We start from the raw sequence: 21,557 nt of genomic DNA on the forward strand, positions 1-21,557 counted from the left end.
CTCACCCCAGCCTCCAACCTCGCCTCTCCAGTTCATCCCTCACGTGGCACCAGACCTGCTCCTGCCCCTCGCCTGGTCATAGCCCTCCCATAGCTCCCCAGCACCCCCAGAGCAAAGCTTACACCCCCTACGCCTGGTCCTATATAGAGCAGGTGCTCATAAATGTTCAATGGATGGAAGACTGAATTAATGGGAATCCAGAGGTCTTATGGTTGATGTTTTGATTGATGTTTATATGGTGTGGCAGAGACTGCTACGTGTTCACAAATCCTGGTTCCTTTACACAGTGTGAAACTACATTTCCCAGGCTGCTTGGCAGTTAGATGTGTCCACGTGACTAAGTTCTGGCCAATGGGATATGACCAGGCCTGACAGTTGACACATCCAAGCCAGATTCCTAAAACTTCCTGCACAATCTTGACTCTCTCCCTTCCTCCATCTGCTGGCCAGATGCAGAGTCTCCATCAGCAGATTCTGAAGCCTTAGAAAATGGCAGAGCCACAAAATGGAAGGAGCCTGGATCCCCAAATCACTTGAGTCCAAGGCTCCTGCTGAACCTACATTGAAATGTTACATGCAACTTATCTGGCATTCAGCCCCTAAGAGTTAGGAGCTGTTTCTTCTAACAGCCGGCCCATTCCATCCTAACCCAGGAGAGGCTCAAGCACAGAAATAAGATCTTTTCCAAGTTCCTAATATGCATCACAAAGCCTAGTGAACAGTAGAAACTCAAACACATTTGAATGAATGAATGAATGATATCCTGAGTTTTTCTGACCTTCCCAACCTGTCACCCCATGACCTTCCAGTTCCTTTATGCTAGTAGTTCTCAAAGTACGGTCCCCAAACCAGCTGCATCAGTGCACGTGGTAGCTTATTAGAAACGCAAATTCTTAAGCCCCACATCATATCTAGCAAATCAGAAATTCTGGGGATGGGGCCCAGTAATCTCTGCTTTAAGAAGCCCTCCAGATGATTCTGATACATGCTAAAGTTTGAAAACCATGACTTTATACCTTCCCTCCCTATCACCCTCGATATTTCAAAATCCCTCAGTGACTATACCAAAATTTCACTCACAGAATCAACTGCATCCGGCGGTTCCACAAATGCTGAGAACTCTACCAGCTGCAACCGGGCAGTGCCCAGGGCCCGAGCCTGCCAGGCTGGGGGCGATGGGGCAGGTGGGGGCAGGGGTGAGAGGGCTTGGGGGGGCTCGTACCCTAGAGAGAGAGAGGAAAGAACAATACAAATTGCTAACATATATTGAATATATCAGGTACTGTTGTCTCTTGCCTGCCTCCACTTAGAAACTGAAAAAGCTAAATACTCACTTTCCCAGCCTCCCTTGCAGTTAGAAGTGGCCATATGACACAGTCCTAGCCAATGAGACGTTAGGGGAAATCTGCTGGGGGGCTTCTGGGAAGGAGTTTCTTCCTGAATGAAAAAGACAGAACTTTGGGAGGAGAAAGCTTTTGGCCCTGGCCAAGTCCTGCTTGGGACATTGATATGGTTTGGATATTTGTCCTCTCCAAATCTCATGTTGAAATGTGATCCCCAGCTGGGCGTGGTGACTCATGCCTGTAATCCCAGCACTTTGGGAGGCCAAGGCGGGCGGATCACAAGGTCAGGAGATCGAGACCATCCTGGCTAACACGGTGAAACCCTGTCTCTACTAAAAATACAAAGTATTAGCTGGGCGTGGTGGCACGTGCTTGTAATCCTAGCTACTCAGGAGGCTGAGGCAGGAGAATCACTTGAATCCAGGAGGCAGGGGTTGCAGTGAGCCGAGACTGTGCCACTGCACTCCAGACGGGGGGACAGAGTTGAGACTCCATCTCAAAAAAAAGTGTAATTCCCAAGGTTGGAGGTGGGGCCTAATGGGAAGTGCCTGGGTCATGGGGGTGGATCCCTCATGAATGTCTTGGTGCCTTTCCCATAGTAACAAGTGAGTTCTCACTCTTTGAGTTGATGTGAGCTGGCTGTTAAAAGAAGTCTGGCTTCGCTCGCTTGCTCCCTCTCACCAATTGACATGGTGGCTCCCCTTCCCCTTCTACCATGATCCTAAACTTCCTGAGGCCCTCACCAGAAGCATAGGCTGGCAACATGCTTCCTGTACAGCCTGCAGAATTGTGAACCAAAGAAACCTCTTTTCTTTATAAATCACCCAGTCTCAGGCATTCCTTTCCAGCAATGCAAATGGACCAACACAGACATGATCCCTGGAATTGCAACAGCCATCTTGGGACAATAAGACAGATGTGAGAGGAACTACGGAGATGCCAGTCCTCATATTGCTAAGCCCACACGGCAACAGCCCACGTCCAGGCTTTTTGTGGTATGGATTCATAACATGAATGCTTTTACTATTTAAGGCACTTTTAATTTGGGTCTTCTGTTACTTGCAGCCAAAAGTATTCCTAATTGATAAATCTATGGAAACTAAGGGACTCCCTCTTTCACTGATGTGAGTTCTCAGGGCCATATCAGCATGGACTTCCAGAAGCCATCTTTGCTGCCAAGTAGCTGAGCCTGCCTGGGAATGAAGCCATCACAGTGGAAAGCAGATCAAAGTAATGCCTGACACCATCACTTCAGCCTCTGGATCCAGCCATGCCTGAAGCCATAATTCTGAACTATCAGTTACTGGAACCAATAAATCAATAAATTTTTCTTATTATATTTTATGTTTTTATTTTTTTATTTTTTGAGACAGAGTCTTGCTCTGTTGCCCAGTCTGGAGTGCAATGGTGCCATCTCAGCTCACTGCAACCTCCACCTCCCAGGTTCAAGTGATTCTCCTGCCTCAGCCTACTGAGTAGCTGGGATTACCGGCGCATGCCACCACGCCTGGCTAATTTTTGTATTTTTTAGTAGAGGTGGGGGTTTCACCATGTTGGCCAGGCTGGTCTCGAACTCCTGACCTCAGGTGATCCACCTGCCTTGGCCTCCCAAAGTGCTGGGATTACAGGCATGAGCCACTGCACTGGCCTCTTTTTTAAAATGTTGCTTCAGCTGGCTTGATTTGGATTTCTGTCACTTGCAGCTGAAGGAATCTTGACTAACACACCTCCCCAATGTCTCATAAGCTAGTAAGTGGCAGAACACAAACCCAGTGTGTGTGGCTACAAAGACCAAAATCTCCTAACCATCACCAGTTCCACCACTCAGCTCTCCAGCCCCTCCCTGCTCCCCCGCCTCCAACACACACACCCTGCCTCAAAGCTGGGCTTCAGTAAGAATGTATCCTCCAATTGGCCTGGCGCAGTGGCTCATGCCTGTAATCCCAGCACTTTAGAAGGCTGAGGCGGGTGGATCACGACATCAAAAGATTGAGACCATCCTGGCCAACACAGTGAAACCTGATCTCTACTAAAACTACAAAAATTAGCCAGGCGTGGTGGTGGGCGCCTGTAATTCCAGCCACTCAGGAGGCTGAGGTAGGAGAATCACTTGAACCCACGAGGCGGAGGTTGCAGTGAGCTGAGATCGCGCCATTGCACTCAGCCTGGCGACAGAGCGAGACTTCATCTCAAAAAAAAAAAAAAACACCACAATGTATCCCTCAATTGATGGAAGGTTGAAGAAAAGGCAGCAGGGGTCGAAGAGAGAGAGGGGAGATGAGGGAGGGTGGAGCGCAGGCTCTTACCTGGGAGGTCAGTAGATGGGGGAGTCAGTGACAAGGAGAACGGTGTCTGTGAGAATGGCTTCACACTGAGGGAAAAAGGAAGCCAGGGGTTAGCCAGGTAGAAAGATGCTAATGTCACCAGCAAATGTTTACTGAGAGGCCACAACAAGCCAGACCCTGTGCATTTTGTGCACAATCTCATTGAAGCCTCACAGTGCGTGAGGTAGGTAGAATGACTGCTCTATTCACTACACAAATGAGGAAACAGGTATCGAGGGGTCAATAGACCTGCCCAAAGTCACACAGCTGAGATGCAGCAGAGCTGGGACTTGAACCCAGGTCAGTCTCAGCCCGGTATCTCAGGCTCTTGATGATGACATTTTGGTATCTCTCACAAAATGTCAGAAAGAGAAGAGAAACCGGCCGGGCATGGTGGCTCACACCTGTAATCCCAGCACTTCAGGAGGTTGAGGCGGGCAGATCACTTGAGGTCAGGAGTTCGAGACCAGCCTGGCCAACACGATGAAACCCCATCTCTACTAAAAACACAAAAATTAGCCGGGTGTGGTGGCCAACACCTGTAATCCCAGCTACTTAGGGGGCTGGGCCAGGAGAATTGCTTGAACCCGGGAGGCAGGGGTTGCGGTGAGCCAAGATAGCGCCATTATACTCCTGGATGACAGAGCAGGACTCCATGTCAAGAAAAATAAAGAAAGAGGAGAGAAGAGAAACCAAGCCTTGGAAGGTGGGGAGAAGACACAGAAGACGAGGAATTTGGAGGAAGAAGAGGCTGAGGGGTTGGGAGGGTGGGAAGAAAATCACCAACAGTCAGGAGATGGGACATGAGGCCAAAGTCGGGGTGGGGAGGCAGCACTGGCCAATAGAACTTTCCAGTGATGGAAATGTTCTATTCGATGGAAATCTGCGCCATCCAATACGGTTCCCAGTGCCCACATGTGGCTACTGACCACACACCTTGTGGCCACTGAGCACTAGTGTGGCTCATGTACCTGAGAAACAGAATCTTTAATTTTATTTAATTTTAATTTAAATAGCTGCATGGGCTAGTGGCTATAGTATCAGTCACAGCCCTAGTAGCCCAAGAGATAGTGGTGAAGGGACTTAGATGTCAGAGGTCAGACCAGGCGCACTGTATTCCCAGCACTTTGGGAGGCCAAGGCAGGAGGATCGCTTGAGCCCAGGAGTTTGAGACCAGCCTGGGCAACACAGCAAGACCCCCTCTCTGATTTTTTTTTTTTTTTTTTTAAGATGGAGTTTCGCTGTTGTTGCCCAGGCTGGAGTGCAATGGCGTGATCTCGGCTCACCACAACCTCCACCTCCTGGGTTCAAGCTATTCTCCTGCCTCAGCCTCCCGAGTAGCTGGGATTACAGGCATGCACCACCACGCCTGGCTAATTTTGTATTTTTAGTAGAGACAGGGTTTCTCCATGTTGGTCAGGCTGGTCTTGAACTCCCGACCTCAGATGATCCACCCATCTCGGCCTCCCAAAGTGCTGGCATTATAGGCGTGAGCCACTGTGCCCGGCCTCCCATCTCTATTTTATAAAGAAAAAGAAGGAAGGAGAGGGAGAAGGAGAGATAAATGGGGAGGGGGAGGGAGGAGGAGGGGGAGAAAGAGGAGAAGAAAGAAAGGAGGAGGAAGAAAGGAGGAGGAGGAGGGAAAGAAAGGAAGAAAGAGAGAGGGAGGGAGGGAAAGAAAGAGAGAAGGAAAAGGAAGAAGAGAAGAAGGAGGAGGAGGAAGGAGAAGAAAGGGAAGATGGAAGAAAGAGAAGAAAAGTCAGAGGTCATGGGAGGCTGAGGTGGGCAGATCACCTGAGGTCAGGAGTTTGAGACCCGCCTGGTCAACATGGCGAAACCCCGTCTCTACTAAAAACACAAAAATTAGCCAGGTGTGGTGGTAGTAATCCCAGCTACTCAGGAGGCTGAGGCAGGAGAATCACTTGATTCTACTCTAGGAGGCGGAGGTTAGTGAGCCGATATCTCATTACTGCACTCTCCAGCCTGGGTCACAGAGTGAGACTCTGCCTCAAAAAATAAGTCAGAGGTCAGGGAGATAGGATATGGGGGTCAAAGGTCAGAAAAGATGTCAAGGGTCAAAAGACCAAGATCAGATGACAAACTCCAGGGACCTCCAGACCCTGACTCCCATGGGTTCTGCCCTAGACCTTGTCATCCCAATTCTAAAATCTAAACTTCAATACTCTGCCCATTGACACAATCTCTAATCATCAAAGCCACCTCTTCAGATAGGCCTTTTCTGTCCCTTGTCTAAAATAGACCTAATACACTCTGCTCTATTTTTCTTTTTTTTTGAGACTGAGTCTCACTCTGTCGCCCAGGCTGGAGTGCAATGGCCGGATCTCAGCTCACTGCACGCTCCACCTCCTGGGTTTACGCCATTCTCCTGCCTCAGCCTCCCGAGTAGCTGGGACTACAAGCGCCTGCCACCTCGCCCCGGCTAGTTTCTTTTGTATTTTTTAGTAGAGACGGGGTTTCACCGTGTTAGCCAGGATGGTCTCAATCTCCTGACCTCGTGATCCACCCGTCTCGGCCTCCCAAAGTGCTGGGATTACAGGCTTGAGCGACCACTGCGCCCAGCCTCTGCTCAATTTTTCATATTTATTCCTTTTCTTTTCTTTCCTTTTTTTTTTTTTTTTGAGACAGAGTTTTGTTCTTGTTGCCCAGGCTGGAGTGCAATGATGTGATCTCGGTTCACCACAACCTCCGCCTCCTGCATTCAGGTGATTCTCCTGCCTCAGCCTCCCAAGTAGCTGAGATTACAGGCTGTGCCACCACACCCAGCTAATTTTGTATTTTTTTAGTGGAGACGGGGTTTCACTATGTTGGTCAGGCTGGTCTCGAACTCCTGACCTCAAGTGATCCACCCGCCTCAGCCTCCCAAAGTGCTGGATTACAGGCATGAGCCACCGCGCCCGGCCTCCTTTTCTTACTAATCCTCTGTTTATATGTTTATTGTCAGTCTCTTCCCAGCCCTAAATGAAGCTCCGTGAAGGCAGGGATTTCACCTGTCTTAACTGCTGTGCCCCCAAACCAAGCACAGTATCAGGCACTTAGTAGGCACTCAACAAATACTGGACTGGCCTCCTCTAGATTCCTGGAACCCAGCAAGATCTCCTACCTCGGGACCTTGTCATGTGCTATTGCCTCTGCCTAATATATTCCCACTCCCATTCTTTTTTTTTTTTTTTCCCCCTTTGAGATAGTCTCACTCTGTTGCCCAGGCTGGAGTGCAGTGGCACGATCTCAGCTCACTGCAACCTCTGCCTCCCAGGTTCAAGCGATTCTCCTGCCTCAGCCTCCAGAGTAGCTGGGACTACAGGAGTGCATCACCATGCCCGGCTATTTTTTGCATTTTCAGTAGAGATGGGGTTTTACCATGTTGGCCAAGCTGGTCTCGAACTCCTGACCTCAAGTGATCCGCCCTCCTTGGCCTCCCAAAGTGCTGGGATTACAGACGTGGGCCACCATGCTGGGCCTCCCACTCCCATTCTTCACCTGACTAAGTCCTACCCAGGCTTCAATGTTATCTTCTCAGAGAAACCCCTAGAACTTTCTCCTCCACCCCAGAACCTGCTGTGGTTCTTCACAGCACCTCACACATTCTTCAATTTTCTGTTTATGCAGGTGATTATTTAACACTCATTTCCCCCATTTGACTAACAGCTCCATAAAAGTGGAAACCCCAGCGTCAGTGCAGTGCCTGCCCAACCCCCCACCCTCCAGCTCAGCACCCTCCCCTGCAAAACCCTCGGCCCCCAGGTACTTTATCTGATGCTTCCCATGTCCCCATTCAGCAGTGGTTCCCTAGTGACCTTCCTTCTCTTCCAGTCTAGATCCCACAGCCTGTCATTGCACTCTTTATTTATTTATTTACTTATTTTTTGAGATGGAGTCTTGCTCTGTTGCCCAGGCTGGAGTGCAGTGGCACAATCTCGGCTCACTGCAACCTCCGCCTCCCGGGTTCAAGCGATTCTCCTGCCTCACCCTCTTGAGTAGCTGGGACTACAGGTGCCTGCCACCACACCCAGCTAATTTTTTTGTGTGGTTTTTTTTTTTGGTGTTTTCAGTAGAGATGGGGTTTCACCATGTTGGCCAGAATGGTCTCGATCTCCTGACCTCGTGATCCACCCGCCTCAGCCTCCCAAAGTGCTGGGATTACAGGCGTGAGCCACCGCGCCCGGCCCTCACTGCACTCTTTCTCTGGCAATACTGTCAACACTCCTGCCTCACCGTCCTGCAGCCACACTAGCCAATCAATGCCTAGCCTGGATCCATCAGTTCTTCTCTGGGCTGAAAAATGCACCCCCAGCCCGCCACGGTGGCTCACGCCTGTAATCCCAGCACTTTGGGAGGTCCAGGGAGTGGGATCACTTGAGCCCAGGAGTTCGAGACCAGCCTGGGCAACACAGCAAGACCACCGTCTCTACAAAAAATCAAAAAATTAGCCAGGCGTGGTGGCACACGCCTGTAGTCTCAGCAAGTCAGGAGGCTGAGGCAGGAGGATTGCTTGAACCTAGCAGGCTGAGGCTGCAGTGAGTCATGATTGTGCCACCACACCCCAGCCTGGGCAACAGAGGAATATCCTGTATAAAAAAGAAAAAAAAAAAAAGCACTTCTCATCATTTTCTGGGGCCCATTTCTATTCCTTTTTTTTTTTTTTTTGAAACGGAGTCTCGCTCTGTCGCCCAGGCTGGAGTGCAGTGGCCGGATCTCAGCTCACTGCAAGCTCCGCCTCCCAGGTTCACGCCATTCTCCTGCCTCAGCCTCCAGAGTAGCTGGGACTACAGGCATCCGCCACCTCGCCCAGCTAGTTTTTTGTATTTTTTTTAGTAGAGACAGGGTTTCACTGTGTTAGCCAGGATGGTCTCAATCTCCTGACCTCGTGATCCACCCGTCTCGGCCTCCCAAAGTGCTGGGATTACAGGCTTGAGCCACTGCGCCCGGCCCCATTTCTATTCTTGTTTTTTTTTTTTTTTTTTTTTTTTTTTGAGACGGAGTTTCGCTCTGTCGCCCAGGCTGGAGTGCAGTGGCCGGATCTCAGCTCACTGCAAGCTCCGCCTCCTGGGTTCACGCCATTCTCCTGCCTCAGCCTCCCGAGTAGCTGGGACTACAGGCGCCCGCCACCTCGCCCGGCTAGTTTTTTGTATTTTTTTTAGTAGAGACGGGGTTTCACCGTGTTAGCCAGGATGGTCTCGATCTCCTGACCTCGTGATCCGCCCGTCTCGGCCTCCCAAAGTGCTGGGATTACAGGCTTGAGCCACCGCGCCCAGCCCCCATTTCTATTCTTATAGGCTAGAAACATATCCTGTCACCTCAAGGCTCTCTCAGAACTGAAAAGGACACTCCCACTTACCTCTGGGAAACATTTTCTTCCTTCTGAATCTAAGAGAAGATTAATTATAACCTCTGTTCTACCCTCAGGTCCAAGAACCACCTAATAGAGGCTGGGCACGGTGGCTCACGCCTGTAATCCCAGCACTTTAGGAGGCTGAGGCGGGTGGATCACGAGGTCAGGAGTTCAAGACCAGCCTGGCCAACATGGTGAAACCCCACCTCTACTAAAAATACAAAAATTAGCCGTGCATGGAGGCAGGCACCTGTAGTCCCAGCTACTCAGGAGGCTGAGGCAGAAGAACTGCTTGAACCCAGGAGGCGGAGGTTGCAGTGAGCTGAGATCATACCACTGTACTCCAGCCTGGGCGACAGAGCAAGACTCCGTGTCAATAAATAAATAAATAAATAAATAAATAAATAAAAGAGGGGAGATGGGAGCTAGAAGGTGGAGTGAGAAAGGTCTCTGTGGGGGTGTGAGGGTGGGGGGCAGGTGCCGAGCCAGGACACATAGTACTCACTCTGGAACATTCCAGGGGGGCCCAGATCCCCCAGACCAAAACTGGAAAAGCTCAGAGGCCTGGATAGGACACAAAGAAAAATGGCTGGTCAGTCCCCTGTGGACAGTTGCAGCCCCATCCATCCCCCTTTGCCCCCAAGTCCCACAATCCCCAACCTGGACCACCTGAGGACCGGTGGGACCCAGTTTGGCCTGCAGGGAAGGCGCGGAGATGAGCTGGGCAGAGGACATGGTCGCCATTGTCTGGAAAGCCTTGTCTTTGGAAACCTGGTCCTAGAGGAAGAGGCAGAAGTTCACGTGAGAGCAGCATCCCAGTCAACATGGCAAGAGGGGGGTGGTGCCAGGGTGGGGCAAAGATGGGGAGGTACAGAGGTGGGGAGTCAAGGCAAAGGGTTGGTGGCCGGGCGTGGTGGCACACGCCTGTAATCCCAGCACTCTGGTAGCCTGAGGCGGACAGATCACTTGAGGTCAGGAGTTCAATATCAGGCTGGCCAACATGGTGAAACCCTGTCTCTACTAAAAATACAAAAATTAGCCAGGTGTGGTGGCGCACACCCATAATCCCAGCTTCTAGGGAAGCTGGGGCACAAGAATCACTGGAACCCAGGAGGCAGAGGTTGCAGTGAGTGGAGATCACACCCCTGCATTCCAGCTTGGGCGACAGAGCAAGACCCTGTCTCCAAGAAAAAGAAAAAATGGAAAATAAAATGGCAAAGGGTTGGGTTGGGGGAGGGTTGAACCTCTCACCACAGCCCTCTGCCCCTCCTCAGGGACGGGGCACTAGTCTGGAGTGAGCGTGGGTGGGAGGATGGGCAAGGGGACTTACCACATTCAGGGCCTGCCCGTGGGGGTGGGGGAGGGTGCCAAAGGAGGAAAGAAAACATGACTTAGGAAGTGCGGCCCGGACTCCCCCACCTCCCTGCCCTACCCGCCCGCACAGCCCTGCCACCCTGAGCTGAGCAGTGCCAAGGGATGGATGCAGAACAGGAAGTGGAAGTGGCCAGCCCTGGAGGGGAAAAGGGGCTCCCTGCCCAGAAAGACAGTGATGGGGGTTTCTAGAACAAGGAAAGCCAGAAGGTTCCCAGATGTCCAGGAGACAGGAAATGAGAATTTCAGAGCCAGCGGGAAGACGAGATGAATGTTTCCTAATCCAGACAGAACAGACAGGGAACAGAGAAGGTCGAGAACAGACCAGAAGGGAAGGGTTTCAGACCTAGAGAGAAAGAAAGGGAAAGTTGCTGGATACAAAAAAAAAAAAAAAAAAAACAGGAAGCGACTGTCCCCAAGTCCAGAAAAAGAGACAGAAAAACCCCGCACACCCAGAAGGAGGAAGAAAATGAGGGTCTCTGGCCAAGAGGAACCAGGAAATCCAAAGGATGAGGAAAAGGAAATGAATGAGGAATCTCCACCAGGGAATGAAGATTTCTGGGCACAAAGAGTAGGCAGATCACACGAAGGCCAGGAAATAGGAAAACCAACCAGCGGAGATGAAGAGGAGGCTTTCACAGCACAAGACTGGGGAAGAAATGAGACCACCAGGAAGAGGGAAAGGAGGGACGGGAGCAGAGGGAAGCGAGGGGGACAGGAACAGTGGTGAAGGGAGGGGACCGATGGCTCACCCTTCCCACTGCCCTGAGCAAAACCCTTCAGCCCTCTCCATGCTATCGCTCCCTGCCCAGGGTCTCAGCAACCACACCACCATCCCTAGGCATCTCCCTTTATGGGCCACTGACTCCCCACCTGGATGACTGCACCCCCCGCCCTGTCCACAGAGGTCCCTCACCTGAGGTCTCTGTCCCCCTCTGTCTCTGGGTTTCTGTCCCTCTTTCTCTGGGTCTCGGTCCCCTCCCCCAACTCTCTGTCCCCCTCTCCCTGGGTCTCTGTCCCTTTCTCTCTGGCTCTCGGTCCTCCCCCCTCTAAGTCTCTGTCTCCCACCCCCAGTCTCTGTCCCTCTCTTTCTGGGTCTTGGTCCCCCACCCCCAGTCTCTGTCCCCCTCTCAGGATGTCTGCTTTGGTCCCTACCTTCAACTTGGACTGGATTTCCCTCGATTTCCTTCGGGCCAAAACTTGGATGTGACTAGAAACCTGGAAGGATCAATGGAGAAGCAGATTCAGGCCACAGCCACCGCCCCTGTGTTCACTACCCCTTCTCTCCCTCCAGGTGCCTCACTGAGCTGCTGGAACATGAAAGGTGACAAACACACTGAAGATTGAGAGCCGTCTCAGGAGCACCCAAACACAAATGTCCATAAAGAAGCTCTCAAACACCACGGATCCTCCCGGGACCCATCCCATCCAGGCCTCCTTCCCCCTCCATCATGCTGTCTGTGGCTCCCCTGGGTCTAACACAACAGCTAGAAAAACTATCCCCAAATAGGCACAGCGAGAGCACATGAACAGATGTGCTGATACAGTTCAGACATCTGTCCCTTCCAAATCTCATGTTGAAATGCCATCTCCAGTGTTGGAGGTGAGGCCTGGTGGGAGGTATTGGATCATGGAGGCGAACGCCTCATGAATAGCTTTGCACTATCTCCTTGATAATGAGTGACTTCTCACTCAGTTCATGCAAGATCTGGTTGTTTAGGCCAGGCGCAGTGGCTCACACCTGTAATCACAACATTTTGGGAGGCCTAGATGGGCGGATTACTGGACGTCTGGAGTTCAAGACCAGCCTGGCCAACACGGTGAAACCCTGTCTCTGCTAAAAATACAAAAATTAGGGCCAGGCACAGTGGCTCACGCCTGTAATCCCAGCACTTTGAGAGGCCAAGGCAGGCGGATCACCTGAGGTCAGGAGTTCAAGATCGGCCTGCCCAACATGGCAATACCCTACCTCTACTAACTAAACATACAAAAAATTAGCCAGGCGTGGTGAGGTGTGCCTGTAATCCCAGGTACTTGGGAGGCTAAAGCAAGAGAATCGCTTGAACCCGGGAGGTGGAGCTTGCAGTGAGCCAAGATCTCGCCACTGCACTCCAGCCTGGGCGACAAGAGCAAAACTCTCTCTCAAACAAAAACAAAAAAAAATAAAAATTTGCCAGATGTGGAGGCGCGTGCTTGTAATCCCAGATACTTGGGAGGCTGAGGCAGGAGAATCACTTGAACCCAGAAGGCGGAGGCTACAGTGAGCTGAGATCATGGAACTGTACTCCAGCTTGGGAGACAGTGAGACTTTTGTCTCAAAAACAACAAAACTGGCCAGGCGCAGTGGCCCACAACTGTAATCCCGGCACTTTGAGAGGCCAAGGCAGGTGGATCACCTGAGGTCAGGAGTTCGAAACCAGTCTGACCAACATGGTGAAACCCCATCTCTACTAAAAATACAAAAATTAGCTGGGCATGGGGGCGCGGGCCTGTAATCCCAGCTATTCAGGAGGCTGAGGCAGGAGATTCGCTTGATCTCGGGAAGGGGAGGTTGCAGTGAGCCGAGATCGTGCCACTGCACTCTAGCCTGGGCGACAGAGCGAGACCCCATCTCCAAAGAAAAAAACAACAAAAAGATCTGGGTGTTTAAAAAGAGTCTGGGACCTTTGTCTTTCTTCTCTTGCTCCCACTCTCCATGTGCCAGGCCTGCTCCCACTACCCTTTCCTCCATGATTGGAGGCTTCCTGAGGCCTCACCAGGAGCAGATGCCAGCTCCGTGCTTCCTGGACAGCCTGCATAACTGTGAGCCAAAATAAAGCCTTTTCTTTCTTTCTTTCTTTCTTTTTTTTTTTTTTTTTTTTTTTGAGGCGGAGTCTCGCTCTGTCGCCAGGCTGGAGTGCAGTGGCATGATCTCGGCTCACTGCAACCTCCACCTCTCGGGTTCAAGCGATTCTCCTGCCTCAGCCTCCCGAGTAGCTGGGATTACAGGCACACATTGCCACTCCCAGCTAATTTTTGTATTTTTAGTAGAGATGGGTTTCACCATGTTGGTCAGGATGGTCTCGATCTCCTGACCTCCTGATCCACTCACCTAAAGTGCTGGGATTACAGGCATGAGCCACTGGCCCAGCCTAAAGCTCTTTTCTTCATCAATTATCCAGTCTTGCCAGGTGCGGTAGCTCACGCCTGTAATCCCAGCAATCCCAGCACTTTGGGAGGCCGAGGTAAGTGGATCACCTGAGGTCAGAAGTTCGAGACCAGCCTGGACAACATGGTGAACCTCCATCTCTACTAAAAATACAAAATTACCCGGGCATGGTAGTGCATGCCTGTAATCCCTGCTACTCAGGAGTCTGAGACAGGAGAATTGCTTGAACCCAGGAGGCAGAGGTTGCAGTGAGCCAAGATCGGGCCACTGCACTCCAGCCTGGGCAACAGAGCTAGACTCCATTTCAAAAAATAAACAAATAAATAGATAACCCAGCCTTGGGTAATTCTTTACAGCAACACAAACGGACTAACACACACGCCGAGAAGACAGACAAACACACAGGAAGCAGCTTCTTCCTTGAACCTGAACCTGCCCATATGAGGATGACCCTGAGAAGACCAGCCCATCCCGGACAGAAGCCCACAAATCCGTTCCGAGACCTGTTTTCGAGTTCGGGTCTTCCCTGTTCTCAGCTTGATGTAGCGGGCGATCAGTTCATTCCGACCTGAAGATTCAAAGACGGAATAGAGTTAGTTAGACTTTCAGCAGAACTTCCCCACGGCAGGGACACCAGGAAAGAAGAAAGCAGCAAGAGTCCCCAAAGGTCTGCGGCAACTGGGCTGCCGGTCCCCTCAGCTACATGGAAGCCAGACTGCTTGGGTTCAAATCTCAGCTCATCCGAACCAGCTCTGTGCAACTATAAGCAAATCACTTAACCCAGCTGTGCCTCAGTTTCCTCATCTGTGCAAATGGTGATGCTAGCTCCTACGTCTGAGTGCTCCAGAAACCTTGGTTACTGTCATTATTCATCAGTGGGGGCCAGGGCAAAAGACAGAAGTAGACTCACCATACATCTTGCCTTCATCGGACAAAATAATTTTCCGGCGGCCGCAGGGTGGATAGATGGCCAGGGCCTCCTGGAAGCTCTGCTCAATGTCTGGGCTCCACACCCCCTCTGCATCCGGGCCCCCGTCACCCCCAGCCCCCTCACTGCCGCCGGTACCCTCCTCACTGCCTTCCTCACTGCCCGTCCAGCCGCTGCCATCGTCCAGGGCGGCCCCAGCCCGGGGTTCCCCCATCTGGGCCTGGAGGAACACAGAACTCAGCAAGCTTCCCCCAAACCCCACCCTCAAGGGACCTGAAGCTGAGAGGGCTGGGACTCTGGACCACTGGGTCTGAGGGAGGAGGGGCCGGGGATCTGGACTCCTGGGTCTGAGGGAGGAGGAGCTGGGGGGGACTCCTGGGTCTGAGGGAGGAGGATCTGGGGCCTGGACTCCTGGGTCTGAGGGAGGAGGGACTGGGGCCTGGCCTCCTGGGACTGAGGGAGGAGGGGCCGGGGGCCTGGACTCCTGGGTCTGAGGGAGGAGGGGCTGGGGCCTGGACTCCTTAGTCTGAGGGAGGAGAAGGAGCTGGGTTTCTGGGAAAGCTGAGGATGGGAGTGTTCTCAGAGTTTCCAGAGGAACTCAATTATGATGAAGTCACAATGATTACCCCAGAGTGATTACCCCAGAGTAATGCCGAGGGCCATGAGGGCTAAAGGTTCGGGTATGAATTATGGGTTTTAAAGAAGACAGGAGGTTGGCCGGGCGCGGTGGCTCACGCCTGTAATCCCAGCACTTTGGAAGGCCGAGGCGGGCGGATCACAAGGTCAGGAGATGGAGACCATGGTGAAACCCCGTCTCTACTAAAAATAGAAAAAATTAGCCGGGCGCGGTGGCGGGCGCCTGTAGTCCCAGCTACTCGGGAGGCTGAGGCAGGAGAATGGCGTGAACCCGGGAGGCGGAGCTTGCAGTGAGCCGAGATTGCGCCACTGCACTCCAGCTTGGGCGACAGAGCAAGACTCCGTCTCAAAAAAAAAAAAAAAAAAAAAAAAAAAAGAAGACAGGAGGCAAAAGCTAGTGGTGGGGAAGGAAGGTGTGGGTGAAACTTTCCCAGTCCCACCCCAAGAACAGGTGCTAGGATGTGAGCAGCAGCTGCCAGAAAAGAAGAGGGGCCAAATAAGACTGAGGGGAGGTCTAGAGAGACGGGAACAGAGGCTCAGAGAGAGAAGGGGACAGAGACCCAGAGAGAGGGACAGAGACCAGAGAGAGAGGGGGACAGAGACCCAGTGGGGGGAGACAGAGACCCAGAGACAGAGGGGGACAGAGATCAGCGAGGGGGGGGACAGAGACCCAGAGAGAGAGGGGGACAGAGACCAGAGAGAGAGGGGGACAGAGACCCAGTGAGGTGGGGGACAGAGACCAGCGGGGGGGGGACAGAGACTGAGAGAGAGAGGGGGACAGAGACTAGAGAGAGAGGGGGACAGAGACCCAGTGAGGTGGGGGACAGAGACCCAGTGGGGGGAGACAGAGACCAGAGGGAGGGGGGACAGAGACGGGGGGGGGACAGAGACCCAGTGGGGAGAGACAGAGACCAGAGGGAGGGGGGACAGAGATGGGGGGGGACAGAGACCCAGAGAGAGGGACAGAGACCCAGGGAGAGGGAGAGACAGAGACCAGAAAGAAGGGGACAGAGACCAGGGAGGGGGGGACAAGGACCAGAGAGAGGGGGCCAGGGACACAGAGAGAGGGAGACAGAGACCCAGAGAGAGAGGGACAGAGACCCAGAGAGAGAGGGGGCCAGAGCCCCAGAGAGAGGGCAACAGAGACCCAGAAAGAGGGAGACGGAGACCTAGAGAAGGTAGGGACAGAGACTCAGGGCAGCAGCTGAGGCCGAGACCAGGAGAGACACACAGAACCACAGGCTAGGGGACTGGGGCGCCCTGCCATCAGGAGAGCCAGAACAAAGGGCCCAGGCGTCCCCTCCCCCAGCTTCCCACAACCCCCATCAGGGGAGGGGCTTGCCGGCCAGGGCGACTCCCCTCCGGCACCGGGCCCCGCCCCTCCCCTCCCCCGTGCGCCGTGGGCTCTGATCCAACTCAAGTTCCCAGCGACTTTCCGGAGGCCGGGAACAGGGAAAACTTTTTCCAATACAGTCAGATCCCGCCTCCCCGGAGGCTCCATATCCTCCACAGCTTTCCCAGGACCCCAGAGTCCAGGCCCCTATTCCCCTCCTCCCGCGGACCCTAGCAGACAAAGACCCCGGGCCAAGCCCAGCGGCGCTGCGGCGTTCAGGACCCCCGTAGGCCAAAATCCCAGCCCAGCCCTCCCCCATGTGGCCAGACAAAGGGACGGTGGAGCCGGGTAAGAAAGGTCCCCCTAATTTCCCGCCCCAGACCCTAAACTTCCAAAGAGGCAAGGCTTAAGATCCAGAAAGCCTCGTAACCTCACCTTGGCCACCCCAGAGGCCCTCCCTTCTCCGTAAGAAGGACCAAATGCCCCCCAGATTACACACGGGGTCCTTCTCACTCCAAAGTGACACCGCCGCAGACACTCGCACGCCCCACACCCCGCCAGCGCCCTTGGCCCGCACCCGCTACTGCGCGCACGCCCAAACTCAGACCCAGCCGCAGGCACCCTAACTCCGCCAGAGTTCCCACTCCTCACTGAGGCTCGGTCACCGGCACAAATTCGGGCCCCCGGGCAAAAGAAGACTGCGAACCATTCAGAGACGGTCCCGCAAAGGCACGCCTCACCTCCTAACCAGCAACTCCCCACCCCAACTCACACACCCCAAAGCAGGATCCCCGACTCCCGCCGGCGCCTTCCTACCTCCCGGCCTGGGGCTGGGGAGCCGCGGGCGGGCGGGGCGCTGCGAGGGAGAAAGTTGCCGGGAGCTTTGTTTGGGAAAAGTGGGAGGGACCGGAGGGGGGGGCGGGCCCGGCCAGCGGACAGCGGGAAGGGGGATCCGACGGTGACAGTTTGGGGGAGGATTTTTGCTTTGGGAGAGATTAGTCTATCTCGGGGCTGGTAGGAACTCAGGATTTGGATGCTTGGGAAAGGAGGGGGTTTGGGGGTTCGGACTCCAGGTCAGAGGGAAAAGGCTGATAGGAGCCAGGAACTCCTGGTCTGAGGGAGGAGAGGCTGGGTGCTGGGACTCCTGGATCTGGGAGAGGAAGGGGCTGGAGATATGGGCTCCTAGGTCTGAGAGGGGACGGGGCTGGGCACCTGGAATCCCGGCTACCCTCTAGTGTTTGTGTATTGGGGGTGTGGAAGTGATACGAATACAAAGAATCTTTACTGCTCCGCCCTAAGGGTTTTTTTTGTGTGTTGTTGTTTTGAGGATTGGGGTCTGGGGATGAGTTTTGACTGATTCCTATGACAACATGGTTTCCTTGTGACCTCACCACAGTTAAGAGTTGAGGGTAGGACAACCGGGAGTTTACTGGAGGCCCATGTAGGTGCAGATTCCTCATCTACAGGCTCTAGTGGACTGGAGACGGCTGGCGGCTGTCCCAGGACGGGGAAGAGCGCTTTGGTGCCTGAGAGAAGATGACTTAGGGCCCGGTCCCTTAAGGGTGAAGGGCTGGGTGTTCAAAATTACGGGACTAGAGGGGGCTGGAGTCCGGACCTGAGGTCCTCATGGAAAAGGGAAGTCTGATTCCGGGTTCCTTGGCAGATGAAATATACGGCTGGATTTAGGGTTTCCGGAGAGAACGGGACTTTTTAGTGGAACCGGAGCGGGAAAACCAGAAGGGACACGGAGAAAAGGTTCCGAGACAGATACACAACTAGAGTGAGAACTAAAAGGGCTGCTCGTACTCAGGTGTCTCCAGTAAGAGGAGCCTAGTACTGGAACTCGGGGTGCTGAGGGCAAGATCTGGGACGCAGGGGAGGGGCCCAGTGCAGGGGCGTGGCTTTCAGCCAAGGGGCGTGGCCATCTGAGATAGGGCGGGACTCCGAAACGAGGGCCGCAGAGAACACCTCCAGGACTTGGTCTCCAGGACTGAGGTCAACTGACAGGGGCGTGGTCTGACGGCGTGGGCGTGGCCAGGGAATGAACTCACGGCTCTGGCTTAAGAGGTGTGGTGAACGAAGGATGGGGCGTGGCTCTGTCACCAAGGGCGTGGTCATGGAATAGAGGCCGGGGCTCCTGGGTGAGGCCGGCAAGTTTGGAGAGTAGTCAGACAATAGGGGCGTGGCTACGGCTCGCGTAGCGCAACCAACGCTCTGGACCAGACCTGGGCTCGAGACCATAACTGTTCGGGTTTAACAGTCCGTGGGCGGCCGGAATCCGGGAGTCCGGTGACCGGGCTGTGGTCTAGCATAAAGACGGAGCCCAGAAGAAGGGGCGGGGTATGGGAGAAGGTGAGGATTGAGATCTGGTCGTGAATGTGGGAGAAAGTGAGGAAAAGACCATTGGATGAGGCCGGGTGCTGTGGCTTACGCCTGTAATCCCAACACTTTGGGAGGCCCAGGTGGTCGGATCACTTAAGGAATTCGAGACCAGCCTGGGCAATGTGTCGAAACCCCGTCTCTACAAAAAATACAAAAATTAGCCGGGCGTGGTTGTGCGCGCCTGTGGTCCCAGCTACTTTGGGGGGCTGAGGTGGGAGAATCACCTGAGCCCGAGGAGGTCGAGGCTGCAGTGAGCCGTGATTGTGCCACTGTACTCCAGCCTGGACGACAGAGTCTCGGTCTCAAAAAAAAAAGTATATGAGACAGAACCCAGAAGAGCCGGACCTGGGAGAAGAGGGGGCCTGGCAGGGTGGAGGGTGTGGGAATAGAAGAAAGCAGCAGTGGGGGAAATGAGCGCGGTGTGAGAGTTGCCTGAACTGGGGAGGCGGCCTGGGCAAGGTGCTGGAGAGGGGCGTCTTGGGTGGGGGCGTGGCCACTGCCCGGGGCTCTGACCCCGACCCTTGCCACAGCCTCCCCGTCTGCACCCACAATGCGGCATCGGCTGGTCCTGCTGCTGCTCCTCTCTGCCCTGGTGACCCCCTCCACTGCAGCCCCTATCCACGATGCTGATGCCCAAGAGAGCTCCTTGGGTCTTACAGGCCTCCAGAGCCTACTCCAAGGCTTCAGCCGGCTTTTCCTGAAAGTAAGTGATAGCGGAGGGATGGGGAAAGAAGTACTGAGAAGAGGTTCAGGGACGCAGAGTGGGAGATGGTTCGGGGCCAGGCAGGGAGACAGGCAGGATGAGAGTCAAAGGGACAGAGAGAGAGGGCAACAGGGAGACCAAGAGATAGGAAGAGGGAAGGGGCTGGGCCCAGGCTATAATCGCAGCACTTTGGGAGGCTGAGGCAGAAGGATCATTTGAGCCCAGTAGTTGGAGACCAGTCTGGGCAACATAGTGAGACCCTCATCTGTACAAAAAAATATGAAAAATAGTTGCAGGTGCATGCGCCTGTAATCCCAGTTGCTTGGAAGGCTGAGGCAGAAGGATCCCTTGAGCCCAGGAGGTCGAGGCTGCAGAAAGCCATGATCGCACCACTGCACTCTAGCCTGGATGACGTAACAGGGAGACCCTGTCTCTAAATAAATAAAGATATACGTGCATAAATAAGAGAGGAAAGGTAACAGGCAAAGAGAGAGGGAGATGGGACAGAGACAAGAGACTGGGGAAAGAGACAGGAGGAGGGGGGATGGGGACAGAAGAGGAACAGGGATAGTAAGGCAATGGGACTGAGAATAGAGACAGAATTGATGGGAGATGGAGGCCGGAGGTTAGGCCCTAAGTATCAGAGGGCAGAAAGTAAAGGGGATGGGAGGGACTTGGGGCCAGGCCTCGGGAGCATCCTAGCAGGGCTGCAGAAGGGGCTGTACTGGGGAGATGTGAGGTCCAGCAGCTCACCAGTCCCTCCTCTGGCCCCAGGGTAACCTGCTTCGGGGCATAGACAGTTTCTTCTCTGCCCCCATGGACTTCCGGGGCCTCCCTAGGAACTACCACAAAGAGGAGAACCAGGAGCACCAGCTGGGGAACAACACCCTCTCCAGCCACCTCCAGATCGACAAGGTGCCTATGCAGGGAAGCCCTTCCTGGTGTCCCTGTGGGATCCCTCCATCCCTTCATCCCTCGTGCTGCAGTATCTGTTGGGAGGGAAGGAGGGCAGAGGAGGAAAGCAGGTTTGCTCTCACTCTTTCATCGGATCCTCACAGATGACCGACAACAAGACAGGAGAGGTGCTGATCTCCGAGAATATGGTGGCATCCATCCAACCAGCAGAGGGGAGCTTCGAGGGTGACTTGAAGGTTAGGACATGCCCCGCCGTCAAAGTGTCAGGCCCAAACATTTTTTTTTTTTTTTTTTTTTCTTTTTTAAAGCAGAGTCTCACTCTGTTGCCCAGGCTGGAGTGCAGTGGCATGATCTCAGCTCACTGCAACCTCTGCCTCCCGAGTTCAAGTAATTCTCCTGCCTCAAGCTCCCTAGTAGCTGGAATTACAGGCGCCCGCCACCATGCCTGGCTAATTTTTAGTATTTTTTTTAGTAGAAATAGGGTTTCTGCACGTTGGTCAGGCTGGTCTCGAACTCCTGACCTCAAGTGATCTGCCCACCTTGGCCTTCCAAAGTGCTGGGATTATAGGCATGAGCCACCGTGCCTGGCGAGGCCCTAACATTTTCTGTAGTTTAGGAGGACAAGAAGAACTGACCCTCCTACTCCTCCGTGTGGAACTTCCTCCTTCTGAGCCTGTTTTGCCGTCTCTCAAGCTGGGCAATCCAACTGTCAGAAATGAGATTTTTCGACCTCAGAATACATCCCCAACGGTTTGGTAGACCGTAGAGGGCTTTGTGAGTGTCAAAGTGGTTTTCTTTTTTTTTTTTTTAACTACATAATAGTCAAGTGTTTCTATGAGCACCAAAATGTCTTATAAACCAAGAAGGGTTTTTAATTCTAAGGGCTTGGAAAGCTTCACCCTCATACACCCCAAAGTGTGTTTTTGTCTCAAAGTAAGTGCTCTGCAAACTTCAGAGTATTTTTCAATCTATCCCAAAGTGGTTGGTAAACATCTCCGTTATAAACTCCAAAATGTTTTTTGTTGTTGTTTTGTTTTGTTTTTTGAGAATGGAGTCTTGCTGTGTCACCCATGCTGGAGTGCAGTGGCACAATCTCAGCTCACTGCAACCTCCACCTCCCAGAT

General features: G+C 53.3%; 2 protein-coding genes across 42 annotated transcripts in view; one reads left to right on the top strand and one right to left on the bottom strand.

The window, feature by feature from the left end:
* TEAD2 (TEA domain transcription factor 2) overlaps window positions 1–17,293 on the bottom strand; it is a 24,576-nt gene extending 7,283 nt beyond the window's left edge. For 3 of the 37 annotated variants that reach the window (XM_015441631.4, XM_005589881.5, XM_074024188.1), the window contains exons 1-9: window positions 17,250–17,293; window positions 14,447–14,684; window positions 14,040–14,104; window positions 11,544–11,606; window positions 10,348–10,359; window positions 9,678–9,794; window positions 9,523–9,581; window positions 3,650–3,714; window positions 1,081–1,223 (exon numbers count right to left, since the gene is read on the bottom strand). In XM_015441631.4, coding sequence (XP_015297117.1) covers window positions 1,081–1,223; window positions 3,650–3,714; window positions 9,523–9,581; window positions 9,678–9,794; window positions 10,348–10,359; window positions 11,544–11,606; window positions 14,040–14,104; window positions 14,447–14,678 — 756 coding nt within the window. In that variant the 5' untranslated portion in view covers window positions 14,679–14,684; window positions 17,250–17,293. Of the gene's footprint in view, window positions 1–1,080; window positions 1,224–1,334; window positions 1,438–3,649; window positions 3,715–9,522; window positions 9,582–9,677; window positions 9,795–10,347; window positions 10,366–11,543; window positions 11,607–14,039; window positions 14,105–14,446; window positions 14,685–15,104; window positions 15,470–16,269; window positions 16,392–16,868; window positions 17,009–17,084 lie in introns of those variants that run through there. The other 34 variants (XR_012427841.1, XR_012427843.1, XR_012427839.1 and 31 more) reach the window with 27 other exon arrangements.
* Window positions 16,600–21,557, top strand: part of DKKL1 (dickkopf like acrosomal protein 1) — a 13,684-nt gene continuing 8,726 nt past the window's right edge. Inside the window, exons 1-4 of one of the 5 annotated variants that reach the window (XM_015441633.3) lie at window positions 16,600–16,781; window positions 19,346–19,518; window positions 20,293–20,433; window positions 20,577–20,669. In XM_015441633.3, the coding sequence (XP_015297119.1) occupies window positions 16,751–16,781; window positions 19,346–19,518; window positions 20,293–20,433; window positions 20,577–20,669 (438 nt within the window). In that variant the 5' untranslated portion in view covers window positions 16,600–16,750. Of the gene's footprint in view, window positions 16,782–18,370; window positions 18,501–18,621; window positions 18,786–19,345; window positions 19,519–20,292; window positions 20,434–20,576; window positions 20,670–21,557 lie in introns of those variants that run through there. The other 4 variants (XM_005589879.5, XM_005589878.4, XM_045381032.2 and 1 more) reach the window with 4 other exon arrangements.

Source organism: Macaca fascicularis, chromosome 19 (genome assembly GCF_037993035.2).
Source record: "Macaca fascicularis isolate 582-1 chromosome 19, T2T-MFA8v1.1".
NCBI classification, from domain to species: Eukaryota; Metazoa; Chordata; class Mammalia; order Primates; family Cercopithecidae; genus Macaca; species Macaca fascicularis.